This window comes from Lepidochelys kempii, chromosome 5 (assembly GCF_965140265.1).
Source record: "Lepidochelys kempii isolate rLepKem1 chromosome 5, rLepKem1.hap2, whole genome shotgun sequence".
In the NCBI taxonomy this organism is placed as follows: Eukaryota; Metazoa; Chordata; order Testudines; family Cheloniidae; genus Lepidochelys; species Lepidochelys kempii.
This window is the reverse complement of record NC_133260.1, coordinates 89,083,525-89,102,332: the sequence shown is the minus strand read 5'-3', so window position 1 is coordinate 89,102,332 and position 18,808 is coordinate 89,083,525. Positions and strand designations below refer to the sequence as shown.

Here is an 18,808-nt window from a genome sequence, read left to right as displayed (position 1 = left end):
TACTTCAAGAAAACGTATTCTTGCCAGGTTTATTCATTTTGGGCTACCATAATTACTCCAAACAGGATTCTCATTGAAGTGAATTATCTTGAACTCATCAAGTACAGTAATAAGGTTCAGAAACCAATTTCAAGTTAGAAGATTAGGAAGTAAACAGCAAGAGTAATTTTTTTTCCCTACAATAAGAATGTATCGGTGAGGCCAATAAACCCTTAAAAAGAGGCAAGGAACAGTTATAAAGTGATTGAACTGTAGGAGTCAAGAGCAACTAGCTTGACAAAATACAATTAAAAACATGATCAAAAATTACCACTGCTAACACTTGGATTTTAAACTTAAAATTAAACCAACTTTTATTTGGAGCACCTATGAAAATTACAGCACTTTTATTCTTTTGCTGTTAAATCATGCCAAACTACAACTGACACTTATGCAGCACAGAACATTTCAAAATTATGTTAAGAAATACTCCAAAAGCAGTCTTCAACACCTCAAACAATTCTAGTTGGTATTTTCCCAAAATGTATAACATATACAAAACAGGTTAAGCTGCTTGAACGTGTTTAGTTAGACCAAATTCAATGTATTGAATAATTTGTATAAAGTTTCTTCCAGTACTATAAATGTGTCGAACCTTTTACAATTGATTGGGGAAACTGGTTCTCCTCCCCAACCCCAAAACATGGTCCTGATTTCTGCAACTGGCTACTAACAGATCCCTGTGCCCACATGGAGTACCTATAAAGTCAGCAGTGCTCTATGTGGGCATGCATAGGAGATCTGCCCATGTCCAGCCACTTGAAGGATTAGGGCCCAACACTGTTAGTCTTAGAGGTTTTACAGCTACTGCCTTTGAATTGCCAAGTAGTTGTATGTAGTTAGAATATCCCAGGTGGCCACAGAAGAGTATTTTGCTTTATTTAATGGTTTTTTTTTTTTAAAAAAAAAGCTTGAGGCCAAATAAATTAACAAGGAAATGAACACAAGAAATTAAGAACCGCATTGGTAAATCTAAAAATCACCATCACTTAAAAGTTAGAATCTCTGACCACTGTTCAGTTAAGTGCACCAACAATTGTAGACATGTACCAGGTTAATAAAATTCATGCCATTATAGGAATCAGTTATTAGAAAAACTGAATTCAAGAGTTGCATTCTCTACTATAATCATGTTATATTTGTGAAACATCTGTCCTCATCTAATCAGTTTAAAAAAAAATTAAGAGGGAAGAGTCTATAGCCTGGGTAATGTTATGAACTACAGAAGCAGTAGGTCAATAAATTTGGAAGATATTAACAAAAAAATCCAGTTGTTATCACTAAACCAGCAGCCCAACATTAAAATATTTATATATAAAAAATTTGGTGAATTGGGCATGCTCAATTCAACAAATTTTTTATCATCTGTTAGCATATTACACATCTCTGGTTATATGCTGCTCAAAAGAAAGGCAAAATAAGACCATCAGACAAGCCTGTTGTATTGTAAGTCAGATAAAACCAATACAAAACATGAGGTGATGAGGATGTACTGCTAACCTTACTTTTCAGTTTGTGCTTGAGGTCACTAAGCAGTGCTCTATAACTTCATTTATTTGGGAAAGATATATGAAACCACACAATTTAAACACACTTGCAACTATCTCTGAAGCCTATTTTCTAGTTGAACAGCAAATATTCTTCTGCAGTGTTTAACTGATAGCTGTACTACACTTAGTGAACACAAACTTGACATCTTATCCTGAAGTAAAGCAATAAGGTGGCTTTATGCACTTAAAACAAAAGAATATGGAGGCTTCTATTTGCTAATAGTCATATAAAAGCAGAACTTTAAAACTTAGTGTTAGCTAATAAGAGGTCTAAATAGTTTACTACAAATCAATACCACCCTGTAAATACCCACTTTATTAACAAAACAAGTGCCAAATCTCATTACAGGGTCCAAAATATCTGAGAAATATTACCAATTGTTACCTTTATGTCTAGACTTTGCAAGACTAATCATTCATTTTCAAATAAGCCTGACAATGTGCAAAAGTTCCCAACATCACGTGCTAGGAATAACAAGTGCTACTCAGACCAAGAGATTCTACTGAAATCTTAAGTCTAAAATAAGATAGCGAAGTCAGTCTCATACTTTGGGCAGTCGGCAGTCACAGTGAAGATCCTGAACTCTTATAGTTTCTATGTAACTAGTTTCTTCGCCGCCACAAGTTAGAACCTTTGCCCTCTTCTCAGTGATACTAGATAATATATTGCCATTAAAGACTTGGTTGCATCACTGCTTACAGTATTATCAAACGTACTAAATGTAATTTTGTTTAAATAGTCAGATAAATAATCCTCCTCGTTAACTGTACAATTCTCCTATTCATACAAGCATTATGTTCAGAAAGTGCTTCCTGTGAGAACTGCTTCAAATGAATGAATTAACCTTGCAAAAAATCTAACTTTCCACAATATGCAATTTGTCGACCCTGCATTGTGCAGTCCCATATTTACAAAATACTTAAAAACTTTACATCTGTCTTTTACCATACAAAAAAGTGCAATTCTCTCACCCCATCTTGTGAGGCAACAACATTCTTCATAAATTCTACAGAATAGCAGCCTATGACAAGCAAATAAGGTGCTTAGCTTATGCCCAGGATCTAACTGTTTAAGTACCACCAGGCAGTACATTTTATATACTGGCAGATTCAGTTCCTATGCTACTGTCGCAGTGGTGCTCCAGCCAGGTTTGCAAGCTCAATAAGAGCCAGTGCACCATGCAGGCGTTCACGCTGCTCCTGAAGACGACGGCGGGCAGCTGAGGGAGCACTGTTTTTTTCCTCATCATCCTCTTCATCAGACTGAAGATATTCCATGGGATCTTGCTGTTCCTGGTCAGCTTTCTGAGCTGTTTTGCTTTTCAGAGTAGGAGTGCGCTGTTCTCTTGTCTCCCAATACCTGTGAAGTCAAAGTTTTACATAGTTTATAAGCATCATCCAACTTGACCAACAAGTTTCATTGAAAGCTGACAAGAATCTTCCAAACCAGAATCTTAACATGATTGGATCATTCATTTCATTCCAATTGCTAATTTCTCAGCCCCTATTTTGTGGTATTTAAAGAAACAGAAGGCTTTCCACCGCAGGAAGATGATTCAGTATTCAGCTCCCTGTCCACACCCTCCCTCCCTCCCCCTTCCCCCCCAATCCTTTCTATATGTTGTTCCCACACCTCCATCATAGATTCGAAGGCCTGGAAGGACCACTCTGATAATTTAGTCTGATCTCCTTAATAAACACAGACCAGAGAACTTCCCTGAAATAGTTCCTGTTTGAACTAGAGTATATCTTTTAGAAAACACTCAATCTTGATTTAAAAGTTGCTAGTGATGGAGGATCCACCACAACCCTATGTACACTGTTCCAAAGACAGGGAGTATTGTTATTCACATTTTACAGATAGAAGTTTTAATGTCTCAGAATCTAAGATTAAAAGACTAGCTTAGAAGTCTGTGGCAGTCAGGAACTGAATTCAAATCTCAAGTCCCAGTCCTACAAGACCACACTCTCTCTCTCTCTCTCTCCCCCCAAAGAGAGAGTCCGCTCTTATTACAACTACCACCACCTTCCCTCATACATGCATATTCAACACCATGAACACTGCAGCACCAAAGGAAAGCACTGTATTAACAGCTGCTGTAATAAGCAAAGAGCCACTCAAAGGGAGAATCGTATAGAGAAGGGAAAACAGATGAGAAGGAAAAAATCAAAAATGCATCCCAATGAGAAAAAAAGCAGAAGCAACTACCACTAGAGAAGTTAATTCTAACCTCTGGAATTTAAACAAATAGCATACTAGGGAACAGCTGAATCATTCAACCTGAAGAGAAAAATGAAGAACAGAGGAAGTGTGTTGTATCATCTTCAGAGTACAATGCTTTTATACAGCATGCAGTAGCACATTCATCAAAATGAGACATCTGTGTAACCACGGAGGGAATATTAAGAACTTCCTGAGAAACTGTCACAAGAAGTGCCTAAAAGAAGAAGTCTGACTTGGGGTGGTTGTGTCAGTGAAAAGTACCAAGTCCGTATTTGATACTGATGACAATTTTAATTCTCTTAGAGGCTCTATGGATACGTCCTTTGCTAAATTAAGTCTCTCGTGGCATAGGTGTGAAGGAATCGATACATTCGAGAACTGCCAAGGTGAATAAGAGCCAGAGAAATAATGATGAGTCTTTAAAAATTGTTTCACATAAAGGTTGTATAAAAAGTATTATAATTCAACAGGAATTTAAAAATAGTCTGAGATGACAAAAAACACCATGAGTGTAAAAGTTTTTGGCTTCTACTGACATTTCAAATCTCAGTGCTCTCAGCATCTTAATAAATAATTCTAGATGGTCACAGTTTAAGAGAACTTACTTTGCTAGCCACTCAGCAACAGCTTTATTGTCAGCTGTTTGTTTTTTACTCAGTCTGCCTGTGGGTTCTTCTCTCTTCAGTCTTGCATAGGGATGCTTGGGGCAATGACGGTTTGCATGTGTGAATCTGCTTAAACATCCTTAATAAAAAAGCAAGGACAATAATCAAGAAAAGCAGTTGTCCAACATGTAAGCCCAAAATTTAAGAAACTAAGTCATTATTAAATTAACTTTCTTCCCACTCTAAAATCTGGATTCAATTCACCATAGAATGCCCCATAATCAAAAAATTAAGTAATTTTTTAAACAACCTGCTTATACTTTTAAGAACTTTGCTTTTAAACTGACAAATGTTTATGTGGTTGCACACAGATTTATTTTCCCCCCTTTTAAAAGATTATCTAAAATGGAAATCCAGGGCACATTTAGATAGTACTACTACTGCGAAACTTGCCCATGCTCTAAATACTGCCAGTTATTTTCTGATGGCTTACCATTTTCTGAGCAGACAAAAGGCTTTTCTCCTGTGTGAAGACGTTGGTGTGTTTTGAGCTGCCCACTCTGAACAAAGGCTTTCCCACAGTCTGGATAGTCACACAAATAAGGCCTTTCACCTAAAAAAGTTGAGTAGAATTTTAAGAGTTATAAATTCAGAAAGTCTGGACACCATCTAGTGATGGTCCATGGCTCAGTGTTTCTGCTGAGGATCCCCTAAATCAATGATGAAAAAAATCCTTTGTGGAAAGATAATGGTTGCCCAGAAACTGTAAAAATCCACTTCCACAAGGACATCAAATTGAAATTTAGTCAACTGAGTTAGTGTTTAAGTAGTCTTAGGTGCTACACTTGCCCTAATTTTCTTGACAGTTGTGATTTTACAATGATATTTTGCAATTTACACAGCCTTTCCCATGTTACTATGTAAAAAGAACCACACAAATGAGAAACAAAGTGACAATATAAAGGAATAATAAACTGATCTAACACAAAGTAAACAGCGACTACAGAAAAAAATATTCTCTAGTAACTTTCAGTTGCAACAATCTTAGGTGTTACTTATAGCAGAAGTAATTTTCAAACAAATCAGAGATTTGAGTGTCCCTAACACAGCAGAAGTGATTATGTTGTGGTAAAATGTAGGAATCCTCGTGCATAAGCACAAATGTTTATATTACGGGGTGACTGATTTAATCTTTCTCTAGCAGGAGGGGGGCTTGGGGGGCTTGCAGAGGCTACAGCCACTCCAAAATTTGGCTTAGCCCCCCCACCCCCCCCAAACTGGGCACCTGGCCAGCAGCCGACAATCTCCAGCCACCCAGCTGCTGTCTTGACAGTCTCCCCTTCTTTGGGAAGCTGATTCATGGCTGGCAGGATGCTGTGGGAGCTTGCCCGATGTTAGAGGTGGCTGTGCCTGAGTGGATCTCTGCTGAGCTGGGGGGGACAGGGAGCCTGTCTGTGCTGGTGCCTCTGGCTCAGGAGTGGGAGTTGCAGCTGCTGCACTGAACAATTGTTCAGGCTCTTGAGTGCTCAGCTTAAAGAGACAGTGCACTCACAGGCACACACAGTCTCTCATATACTCCCTCCAACACAGACACACTATTATTATTTCTTGGTACTTTGTCAAAATGCACATATATTCTCTATAATTTCACTCTTTCCAAGTTCATTAAAGATTACAGTACTGTTAAATTAGTTTTTTTGACTGGACTGTGCATTTCATAATTTTATTTCTCTTATGCTTAAATTTAATCCTTTGAGTAGTGAGTTCTAAAATACCTAACCTGTCCTGGCTGGAGTAATTATCATTACTTTTACCGTATTGTGCTTTGTCATTAATTATTTAAAATGGTACATTCAAATAGTGTCCTTCTAGAAAGCAAATTTAGCTTGTACTTACTTTAGCAGTACAAGTTTAAAAAAAATGAGCTGAACTAGTAACTTTAAACATTGTGCAGATGGTCACTTTTTTCAATTTTTATTTTTAATTATATTTGTAACGTAACTTAAAATGTGTACGAAAATAAATGCAGTTCCAAGTCTGATACTAATGGTAATGGAGTCTAATGTTAGAGAGTCACATACATGATTGTGATCAGTAAACATAAATGCCAAAATAATTAGAAAAATAAATTCCTGTCCTTAATAAAAGGAAAAAAACAATCACGTTAAAAATTAAATATGTTTTTAGTGGAGTAAAAAAATAATTGATTAAAATAGAGTAGATAATGGCAGTAACAGAGTAGGTCTTTTAGAGAAAATAAGCAGATTTTATTTCTCTCTACTATAGATGCGTACAAAGCATCTAACTTGTGTTTCTGATATCTGTCCTAAGGCTCCAAAATTTATACCTCAAGGTTTGAAATTATCTTGCTGCATTATCTCCTAATTTTTCTAAACTTAAAATATGGCTTTAATAGGGGCTTTTAAATATGTTTTTCTTTCTTTATATAGGAATTAGATACACTGCTCCTATCAATTCATTTCTAAGTTATCTGCAAAAAACACAACCCTGGAGTTTTCGGGTACTTAAGTAGCCCCTGGAATCACAGTAAAAGTCCACCCCGCATCTGAAATGGCACCCCTCCTTCCTCCCTACATGGTTCACATCCCCAGTGTGGCTCCCTGCCACATGCCTGCTGCAGCTGCACATGCTCTGGCTTAGGCCGACAACGTTTCGGTTTGCAATCTGGCTTGGGCTCAGGAGCAACATAGAACCAGCATCCATTCCCTTTCCCACCCACTGCCTCTTCCCGTTGCTAAAGACTGAGCACAGAGCAGGTGGTGTTCAGGTAATGCCTTCTATAGCACCTGTGTGTTCAGTTCTCTCTTTCTTGCACCAAGGCCCCCTGCTCCAGATTGACTGCAGCGTGAGTTGTATCATGGCTCTGAGTCTCCAAATATCTTACTTTGCCATGTGAAAATGGCAGAATTTTGAAATATAATACAGTACTTTCTCCAATTTAAAGTAATTAGCTATTAATATTATTTAACCAGTGATTTTTTTCCCCAGAAGTTTGCATTTGTTAGTTATTAGTTTATTGGCTTAATTATTTTTCCTGTTGGTTTTCTGTAAATAAATGTTGCACAAGTGAGCTGCTACAGATGAAGTTTAAAACCAATCAATCACTTTATATTTTTATTCCCCTTCTGAGGATAACAGATAAAACACACATTTAAGTGCATATTGTTAAAAAATAAGCTAGCATGTGTGCCCACAGCATGTATAGTGCCCCTGCCCTCTCAATTTTCATTCTAGCCAACCTCAGCCCTGCACTGGGAAGAGGCTGGAGCCGCCCCTCTGGTCTAGTACATGAAGGGCGGCACTTGGCTGAAGTTATGTTCAAAATCTGTAGCACTGTTCACAATTCCACCACTAGGTGATACTAAACAAATACTGTTTGGCCAAAAGAATACTGACCAAAAGAAACAGTATTGCTAACATTTCAGAAATAAAGCTCTGATTACAATGGAAGTTAAGAGTCTAAATACCTTTGGGGATCTGGGCCTAAGTCCCTAGCCTATGGCCAAATCCTGAGGTCCATAAATGGAGCCCGATCACCCTTGGTCCATGCACAGAAATCCACAGATCCTACCCTTTCCAAGAGAAAATGGGGTTGTTGCCTCCACAACACTGTTAGCATTTCCTGGACTTGCACAGAAGCAAGAGCTTGATATGGATTTGGATGGAGAATCATAGTGACTTGTGAATGGGGTTGGCAATATGCTACTCATTATGGTGATGAACCTTGCCCTGCTTCAAATTTCACTGTGAAGGTTTAGGGGAAGCAATACTACAGCGTTAAGCTGTATTTCCTGCCTCTCCAAAGCCTCTGGCAGCTACTACTAAGCAGTCATATGCAACCCAACCAATGGTAGAATGTCTCCAAGAAGGCTTCTGTCCTTTACAGAGCCCTAATAGCTAGGGCTAGGAGGGGCAGTTTTAGGAAGGCTGCAAAAAAACTTCAGATTTTCTTCTCTTCCCAGCTATTTGCTGCCTGCTGTCTACAGAAATGCGTTAAGACCTTCAGTTATACAGGCAAACTACCACTAAAGTCAATGGGAGTTTGCCTAAGAAAGGACATCAGGATTTAGAGGCAGAATATTAGGTCAGCTGAAGACAAATCTGCAAATAATAAATACAGCTAATAATTTCTGCCTTCCTATTCTACAGGGAAATTTCAAAAGTAAATGAAATGGGCAAATAGTCTTTTTGTGAGATCTAACTGGCCAAATCTAGTACCGTAGTAAATCTATATAAGTCAATGGAGTATCATCACCAAGGATGTATCTGACCCAACGAGTTTTCCATTAAGACAATCTGAATCGGTTAGCACTTCAGGGATGGAAGTTTAAAGTTACCGAGGAAAATGAAATACAAGGACATCTTGTGTGTGACCAAAAAAGAATAGAGAAATTGGCGTTTAATACTGGCAGACAGGCAGACTTGCCTTATTTGATCCAGAAAAATAAACCACAGGAGGCAAGTTATTTTGAAGGTATTATCAATTATTGTGACATTTTATTGCAGAATACAATGTCAGGTACATAAGAAAAATCTGTTCAATTATGCTTAGTATAAGGGAACAATGAATCTCCTTTTCAAAAGCAAGATGGGTCCAGTTTGTCAATGCATAATGTTTGAGCAAAGAATTAACCATTTTTCTGTAACACTCTTACATTATTTTTCCCCAAAAAGATGCAGTTCGGTGGTCAAAGGTCTGTGTTAAAATAGTCAGCAGTTTTTTCCCCCTAACAGCCAAGAGCTGAGCAAAACGGAGCATCTAGATAAAGTTAAAAAAAAATCTGATCTCCCCTAATCTAAATGCATGTTAGCTACACAATTATTAAATAACTACTCATAGGAAGAAATTTTATCCTTAAATTTAACCCAGAAACATATTACATCATCAAATAATAAACACAAAAAGAAGGGGTGGTAATGAAGAAAATGAGAGAGGGCAAGGTCTATTTAAATCTAGTCAATTTTTTTTTAAACTCAAAATATAATAATACCTGGCCTAAAGCTCCCCGACAATTTTTATGGCTTTATTAACATTTTCCTTCTCTGCACTCACCCTTCCATTGTTGTGTGAAAGACCCACACAAGAGGGAAACAGAAAAGAAAGTGAAAAGTACCATCATATATAGAGTAAAACCAAGAAAAAAAATCCTCCTTTTTTTCAGTTACTAAGTGTAACATGTCACTAAAGCAGAGGGAAACAATCTCTAAATGTTTCCTTTTATCACAGCAATGCTGGTTGCTCTGCCACAATTACTCCAGTATAAACACAAGCAGTTACACAAAGATAAATTTAAACAATGTCTTGACCACACTAACAGACCTCAGGGAAAAAAGTAGTCCATTCAATAACTAGACCAGAATACTAATTGTAAGAATGGAAGAACTTCCAAGCTAAAATCTTAACTACTTGATAAATATTTTTTCTATGCACAACATTACATTCCTTTCACTTACCAGTGTGAGTTCTTTTGTGTGCCTGTAAAGATTTCTCTCGTGGAAACACCCTGTTGCAGATGTTACAACGGATTCGGCTGGATGAATGCTCTCCCTCACTTATTAGATCTCGCACTGTGTCTGCTCTTGGTCGGCCACGTCTAATACCATCCTATCAAAAAACCCACACTGTTAAGAAACTGTGCAGTTTGTTTAAAAAATATTAATATAGTACTTGCAGACAAATGATTCAGTCCAAGGGAAGCTTTTCTAAACAGGAACTTTCTGTTTCTCGAAAGTATGTACCAACACATCAGGAAAATGCAGTTGTTTAATAGCTTTTATTTTCCTCCATCGTAATTATTCATCAAACATTAAAAGAACCACATCAAGAGATTTAAATCCATAGCAACTATTCTTCCCTGAAAACAAGTTAATCACAAAGCTCCAGCTTAAATGTCATTTTTAAAGAACACAAGTAATTAGATACTAGAAACATGATGTCATTGTATAAACACAACAATAGCATTCAAGTTATATATATACACACACACAGACATGTAAGAGTGAAAGAGCTGGACCCACGGATTACCTCGATTTAACATTAACTCCTGAACCAGTTTATTGTTTAAAAATAAAGTATATCATGAAAGCACAACAAATACGAAGTTAGGGTATATCTGGCACTCTAAATTATTTTATGGTAGGAGTCACCAGATGGCCCTATTACATAGTTTAAAAAAAAAAATTCTCAGCATATGAGCTCTATTCAATCTTCAAATAAACGTTACATTGTTCTTAATTTGGTGATGTAATTTCTTTTTGGGGTAGCCACTGCAAGCAGCAGCACAATTTGCTCTCTGCCTTAATCTCTTTAAGGAAAGAGAATTCTTGGTTTTCAGGGAGCAACTCTGTCCCAGGCATTGGTGTTTGGGCTTAGATTCCTGAAAAAGAGGATTGCCTGTGTGCTGCCACAGAATGCATCCGATGAAGTGAGCTGTAGCTCACGAAAGCTTATGCTCAAATAAACTGGTTAGTCTCTAAGGTGCCACTAGTACTCCTTTTCTTTTTGTGAATACAGACTAACACGGCTGCTACTCTGAAACCTGTGTGCTGCTTGAGTACTCTTGTTCAAGGATTGAGGAATACAGTGTAAATAAAAACATCACTGATTTCACCTCCTATGGTGAAACCTACTTGCACAGCACTATCATCGTGGCAGAGGGAAGACTATTATATGATATTCTAGAATATTTTGGAAAGAGCCAAACTTTTTTTTGTAACTTTTAAAATATATTAGACTAAGTCATCTAGCTCCTATCTCAGGGAGTGTCAGGATTGAGAGTCTCCTCCCGCTAAACTTCTCCCTTTCCCTACAACTGACACCATGAAATTATAATTGAAAGTATAAAGGCCATTCCAACTTTGGATCAGTTGGACTGAGCATAACAGAACAAGAGGCAACCTTTGTCATGACTGAACTGCTCCACTTGTGAAAAGGAAAGAGAACTACCACATCATGCATAGTCCTCTGTCAGCTAACAGATTGATTTGAGCACATTTTTAAACTTCAGGTCCAGAAAAGACGTGGCAATAGCATTTGTATGAATGTAAGTAATACACAAGAAGTCTTGGAATGTATTGTTCTGAGACTTATACAACTCAGCTAAGTTGCTATTTACATTTTTATCACTAAAGGCAGCAAAGAGTCGCTGTAATCAAAGACTGAATGGTTAGCCAACTACAAAAGCAGTTTCTCCTCCCTTGGTGTTCACACCTCAACTGCTAGAAGAGAGCCTTATCCTCCCTGATTGAACTAACCTCTTTATCCCTAGCCTGATTCTTGCTTGCATATTTATACCTGCCTCTGGAAATGTCCACTACATGCATCAGACAAAGGGGGTATTCACCCATGAAAGCTTATGCTTCAATACATGTTAGTCTATAAGATGCCACAGGACTCTTTGCTGCTTTTACATATCTAGACCTACACAGCTACCCCTCTGATTTTTATCACTAATATTTTTAGTAATGCCCTTTTTGAAGGGTTCCTATTTTAACACTGGGATATAAATGAAGTAAAAGATTGTTTTAGAGGGGCCTGAATCTTGAAAGAACTCAGCCAGCCAGCCAATGTGCAGAAGGATCATGTATTTAAAGATCTACATTTCCTCAACTGCAACCAGGAGTTTAGAGGAAGTTTGAACGACCAAATGACCTCCTCACACTCTACACCTTGGCTGGGGTTGCGGTAAAACAGATTCAGTTGTTACTAAGGCTGAGGGTGGGAAGTAAGAGCACAGCTGGACTCTCAGGGCCAGGCTGGCTTTGCTGGGTTGTCAGTTTGGAGAAGCATTTTTACTGGGAAGCTGAGCATGTGGTCTGCAATCGGCGAGACACAGCTGGCGTCTCACGGAGCATTTGTACAGAAGCACTGTGCGGGGTGGGGCTGCACTGCAGAGGCTGCAAAGGGCCACGAGTTGCGAACAGGTGAAATTCTACCACTGTAACGACCCCCATGCCCGAGAGTTTACCGAGAGGGGTGTCAAGTCACTGGGCCACGCTCCCCGCAGCTCTGCTCCCAGCCCCGGCCTCCGCGTCCCAGACCCCGAATGCCCAGACTGCAGGCAGCCCCGCCCCCAGCAGAACCCTAGGCTTATAGGCTGACATACCGCACCGCGCCTGCGCACAAAAGTGGAGCTGGAGCGCGGTCGCGCCCTCCCCAGCCGGCATATGACACAGGCAAACGGCGAGCGAGCGTCTGGCGGGTATAATTTTGGCGCGCGAATGTATCGTCACCGGCGCACGAGCTGCACCCGGAAGTGACTTCACTTTAAATCGGGGGTGGTGGCCAGAGATTCACCCTTTAAACCGGACAGACGCCCGGTGCCCGCCCTCACCGATGCCCGCAAGCGCCCCGCGGCGGCAGCGCCTCCCCCATCCTATGGGCCCGGCGAGGGTTTAACCCCATCGTGCCCAGCTCCCTGGCATGCTCCCTTCGAACTCACCTTCAGGTGGCTGCCGCCGCCGCCGCTATCTGGGCTGCCCGCCTCCTCATCCTCCCCGCTGGAGGCTCTGACCACCCCCCCTCGAGGCTGCTGGACGGAGGAGGGAGCGGCGGCGCTACTGGGGCTGAGGGTCACGTTGTGCGCGTTTTCCCCCCAGCGCCAGGGATACACCATGAAGTCACTGAAGCCGGGGCTGGTGGGGACGGGCGGTGGGGGCGCCGGCTCCTCACCCCCCCGGGACGGTTTAATCGGCGTGGTTTTAATAACGGAGACCAGGACCCGCTTCGGGGAGTCCTGGCAGAAGATCACCGGGGGGCCCGGGGGCGGCCTCTCCGCCATCGCTAGCCCCTCGCAGACAGCGGGGCGGGGAATCTCTGTGGCGGCTCAGGCCCGCTCTCCCGGGCGCCGAGATCTCACCCTGCGGCCGCCTGTCACCGCCCGATCCGCCTCAGCCACTCATCGCCAGCCGGTCCTCTCCGGGTCTCCCCTTCCGCTCCGGCCGCGGACCTGCTGAGCCGCGGTGTCAGCGGCGGCCGCCGGCCATGGCAGCAGCCCGCGGAGAAGGGGCCACACCTGCGCTCCTCTCGTTTGCAGCGGCGTCGGCTCCCCAACCTGGCCTCGGTCACAACAGAGCCCGAGCCGCCGCCGCCGCAACCCTTCCGAGCCTGCAGGCAGCCCGGCCCCTGCCGAGCCCAAGATTTTCCCGCGTTACATTTCGCGCCTGGGCGGAACCAATCACCGAATCCCGTTGATATATAATGGAGTGACAGCCAAGTTCAGGCAATCACCTGTGAGAAAATGGCCGGCCACGCCCCCGGGGGCGGGATGTGGGTGGAGCCCGGTCACATCCAGGCCCCGCCATTGGCGGGAGAGCTCTCCGGCCTACAGAATTCGAAACTTCTTGGGATCGCGGGCCAGCGGCAGCGATGCTCCGCCCTGCACTAGGGGCGCCGCTCCGACGGAGTTGGTCGGGTGCTGATTGGGCCGCTGAAGGAAGGAGGCGGGGCCATCGTGGCCTTATGGTCGGCTGTAAAGAGGCCGGGCGGGTTGCTGAGTTTGGCGGGCGTTGTTGTTGTCTTATTCTTTTGGCCAATCCTGGAGGCGGAAGATAGCTTCCCGCGCGCTTTCACCATTTATGACGTCTCTTGCTGTGTCCCCTGTTCATCTTAAAGCGGGTAGGCGGAGGTATTGCTGGGGCCTCTGGCGGCTCCTCCCTCTCCCTCCCCCGGGCACTGTTAAGCCAGCGACCGCACGCTCCAGGCTCCACCCCCGCCTCGCTCCGTGCCAGGTGCCGCTTGCTGCTGTGGGCGCAGCCCGGCTTTCCCGCGCTGGGCTACGCACCGCCTGGCCCGTGGGCCGCTGCAGGCGCCGGGACGTACCCGGCGCAGCGGTCGGCGGGCAGCCTTGCCACCTCCTGCATAGAGCCCCTGTGCTGCGGGGGTGGCCGCGTCTGCTGATTTCGGGCACCTAGTGCCCCAGGCAGAGTGAGCAGCGCTCCCCGGGAGGAGACGTAACAAGGACAGCGGGCGCGCTCTTCATCGCAAGCTTTTCTCCGCAACCTGCAAGGCTGAACCTGCCTTTCATTAGACAACCCGCGAGCCGGGCCCGCCCATGAGTCTCTCCGCGCTGGGGGCCGTGGCTTGAAGAGGAGGCCCTGGCAGGCTGTGGTGGCCAGGCCGGGACTGCTGTCCTTCTCCGCTCTGCCTAGATTGGAAGACTGAGTTCCCCAAGGGGATGTTTGTTATGTTGTGTTTGCCCCGAGATCTGGAGGGCGGATTTTACAACGCTGTTAGGGCTTCGTTTTAAAGAAAATCAAACATTTTAACTCGATGAGTAAATAGTTATCATCGATATATTGGTTGATGGTAACTGCCCAGTCGTTGTAGATGCTTCCAGGAAGAAGTGGGTGTGTGCTTTTGAAGTGGCAGAACCATTGTCCTATGAAAGCAGCATTATCAAAAGGGGAAAAAAAAAATCTGCCTGTGCTTTGAAGACCCTGTGCTCTCTGCTTGAAAAGTCAAATATCTCAAAACAGACAGAGATTGCATTTTAAAGTTACTCCTGTTCATATTGCAATAGCATCTAAAGGCTCCAATCAGGATAATTTCCTACATACTACATATCTGGCATGTCAGATCATCTGCCCTGTCTTCATCAGTTTCAATTAACATGCGTTTTTTAAAGTTCTGCAAGTCAGTTTCAGAAACAAGAAACAAGCCCTTGTGATACTTGGGGGACAGTTTGCCCCCGGGATGTACAACTGTAGTTAGAGCATCCTAAATGATTCAGAACTCTTATTTGGTACTGAATCAGAAGTAATCTATAGCTGCAATGGAATTTTATTAGTATTTGATTTCCTTACACATTAACAGGTTTCAGAGTAGCAGCGGTGTTAGTCTGTATCCACAAAAAGAAAAGGAGTACTTGTGGCACCTCAGAGACTAACAAATTTATTTGAGCATAAGCTGGATTCCGATGAAGTGAGCTATTAAGTGAGCTATAAGTGAGTAGTATTAACTTCAATGAGAATCTTTTGGGATGTAGGTGTCCATGCTAGCAGCTGCTCAGATATGTTGGCAATGGTTAGATCGGTTCAACCAATTTTTTTTTTTTTTTTTACAAATGGTATAATGCTAAATTATCCAAAAGCAATTTCACTGTCTATATTCAGACAATTTATTGCTACCATTTACATATTAGTTGAAACTTGGGAATCTTTTTGGTTATACAGAATCATGTGTTCTCTTGTAAAGATGGAAATTTTATTACTAATTTATGTTTTGGAATACAAGGTGTGGGTTATACATGTGAAAGAAAGATCCCAAGTACTTTAATCAATGCTGGAGAACTTGTATTCAAAACAACATATTTTGGACACATCTACTGATTATTCCATATTGCGAAGATGGAATAAGTAACTGAATCAATAACAAATTGGATTAGAACCCTTCAATATGCTGTTAGTGGGAAGATGTATCAATGGACAAATATCAAGAAACTAACGCTGCAGCTATTACTCTGCAAAATAACAATGCAAGAAATTGGCTACATGCCTAGAACTTTTAAGCATCACAGAATGGAACAAATGTCTGTACATTGATTAGGGTAGAAAGGTTAACTCACTCAGCAAATAATTTTCTTGATACAGATTACAAACGATGTTCACTTTAGCACACATGAAACTGTTAATGTGTAAAAAGAAAAGGAGTGCTTGTGGCACCTTAGAGACTAACCAATTTATTTGAGCATAAGCTTTCGTGATGCATCTGATGAAGTGAGCTGTAGCTCACGAAAGCTTATGCTCAAATAAATTGGTTAGTCTCTAAGGTGCCACAAGTACTCCATATCTGTCACAGTTACCCAACAAAAAGTTATAGTACTAGTGCCATTTTCCTTAAGCTCTGCCAACATCCCTCACTGCTGGCCCATCTGCACTCTTCCTTCAACTAGTACAGTGAGTCTCAAATTGCTTTTGCAGCGCAAAGAGGACTTGTGTACCACTTGCCAGCGAGACAGCAGCCAAGTGGAAATTACTGTGAGCAGTGTAAAAAAAAAAAAAAAAGTCTCTTAAACATGCAGTATGTGAGCCATGTTTAGGAATGTAAGGATGATGAGTGCAAGGGGGAGAACAAGGTTTTCAGACAGGCTATAGGCAGCAGGCTAGATGTACTAGAGCCCTGCAGTGGGACTGGGATCCTGTGGGTCCCACACAACCCGCTGCAATAACAGCAGGAGTGAGATTAAAGAATAGTCCCATGCAGGGATCTAAAATGCACCACAGAAGTACTAACAGTACAGTAACTCAGCTTTCTCTCTCTGATTTTGAATATAACTACACTGAATTTCCACATGAGAGCTTTGCCATCAACTTCATGGGATACAAGTTTTCATTGCTGACGTGGTGCTATGCCATCTCTATTAATTTTATAATATTTGATAATTACTACTAAAATTATTTCTAGTATTTTTTATTTAAAAGGGACTCTGAACCAAAAACCCCACATTCAAAGAACCCTAAGAGGTGGTGAAGCTCAGCATCAGATCTGAGATTTGTGGGAGGCCACTTTTCTAAAACAGAATGACTCAGAAAGTCAGATCCAAACAAAGCCAAACTTTAGAGAAATTTTCAGATCCACCGGGCCCATCTCTAATTGTATTCCTTGTTAGTGATTTTATTAGGAGAATAAAACATGCAACATGTGTACTAAAACATTTTCATGGCTACTTATATGATTTGTGCATTCAATCCTTGTAAATGCAGGTGAGGGCAGCCAGTATGTTGGTCTGAGAAAGCTTGGATGCCCAGTGGTGCTCTGCTGCATTGGCTTCCTCATGGTGAGGTTTAGATGCTTTCTTCTCTAATCTGTTTTATTAGCACCACAGGACAGAATGCACTAGTACTTGCCCAAGTTTTAAGAAAATAAAATTACATTTATAGTGAATTGTGCAAACTTTAATAATATGATTCTTCCTCTTTTCATATATGCTTTGATTTGCAGTGAAATAGTTAACAACATTGACATTTAAATTTTCATTATTGGGCATTTGAGTCAACACCGCATTAGAGCTATTCTTTCATGCTATCAGCAGATGCAGGCAGAGAGTGAACACTTCACTGATTTGTGCTCAGATTATGTTTTTTCATCGTTTTCTTTGAAAACATAAGGGCAGGAGATTTATGGTTTATCTATATGGGGAGGTTACTCTGGAATAAGATAGGGGAACTGAAAGTGCAATAGGTATTCCAGAATAGCTCCCCCTGTAGACACTCTTATTCCCGAAAAAGTGGGTTTTTTTCCGGGTTTATCTTAATTCACATCCAGTAGCTACTCTGGTTAATTTCTCCATGTATACAATCCCTTAAAGAAAGCAATTCTGAGATGTCAGTCTAAAAACTAGGTCACCAATCTGGCATTACCTAGCCCAAGTCAAGCCCTCTGTGTTCCTCACAAGACGGGTGGAGAAAACACTATTTTGGTCAACCTCCGAGGATATTTATCAGGAATCCCTATTTCTTCCTTTTAACCTCTAATTTCAACCCTTCAGTTTTATGGTCAATTTAACTTGACTGTGTAAAGATATCCAGAAGACTTCAACCAGAAGCCTTTAGACTTTCTAGAAACAACTATTAGGCATTCTTTTTTTTTTTTTCTCTGCTTCCCCCAACCATCCTCTAACCAAAACAACTGATTTCTTGAGTAATAATAGCATTATTTTCTCATTTATTGCATCTGCACATTTGCCAGCTTGCTGTGATTGTTGTGTAAAGAAAAACTAATCAAGTAATGTATTACAAATGCCTGTGCTTTACACTCTGCTACATTTGCTGGCACCATAACCTTTAATGCGTGTAAGTGAAAAGGAATAGTAAATGTTTTACAGCGAAATTCAGCCATAGCCTGATTGGCCAGAACTCCATTGACTTCAATTAATGTGTACTATTTCATTAGTTAATGTGAAAGGGTGCCCTGGAGTCTTCTGTTTTGACCTTTGCAGAGGTAACACCCCCCCTTTACCTATGGCATCTTACAGGAATATTTTTTAAATTAAAGCTAATATTAAAATTATCTAATACAAAGGTTAAGGAAAGAGTTTCTATGCAACTGGGTATAACATACTACACCATGAGCAGCATCAACCTTCTACCAGTTTAGTACCAGACTAATTATTATTACTGAGGGTACGTTTGCAGTACAAGCAGGGCCAGGTTTACACCTTATGCCCACTTAGGCACAGCATCTTCAGCACCCCCTTTGCCTACAGCTGACCTTTGTGTTTTCCATAATAATTGAAACTTTTAACCCATTTTTAACTTCTAGGTGCCCCTAGGCACGTGCGTGCTGTGACTAATTGGAAATCCGGCCCTGAATACAACAACAGCGTTAGTGGCCCAGCTGTGGTGCTCCGCTCTAACACAGACCCTTACTT

The 18,808-nt window shown here is 41.5% G+C and overlaps 1 protein-coding gene across 1 annotated transcript; it reads right to left on the bottom strand.

Annotated features, from left to right (window-relative positions):
* Positions 1 to 325: 325 nt before the first annotated feature.
* On the bottom strand, positions 326 to 13,593 carry ZNF367 (zinc finger protein 367). Its single transcript, XM_073344949.1, has 5 exons — positions 12,881 to 13,593; positions 9,894 to 10,044; positions 4,912 to 5,031; positions 4,419 to 4,557; positions 326 to 2,949 (listed from the first exon to the last, which is right to left on the bottom strand). Exons 1-5 carry the CDS (start codon positions 13,217 to 13,219, stop codon positions 2,712 to 2,714), a joined length of 987 nt encoding a protein of 328 aa, XP_073201050.1. The 5' UTR covers positions 13,220 to 13,593; the 3' UTR covers positions 326 to 2,711.
* Between the last annotated feature and the right edge of the window lie 5,215 nt (positions 13,594 to 18,808).

Excerpts from the sequence above, each read along its gene's own strand:
- ZNF367 (XM_073344949.1), bottom strand. The coding sequence starts at position 13,219 with ATGGCGGAGAGGCCGCCCCCGGGCCCCCCGGTGATCTTCTGCCAGGAC. Across the intron at positions 10,045-12,880 it reads GCGGCGGCAGCCACCTGAAG|GATGGTATTAGACGTGGCCG; the intron begins GTGAGTTCGAAG and ends GTTTTTTGATAG. Across the intron at positions 5,032-9,893 it reads ACACAAAAGAACTCACACTG|GTGAAAGGCCTTATTTGTGT; the intron begins GTAAGTGAAAGG and ends CAACTTTTTTAG.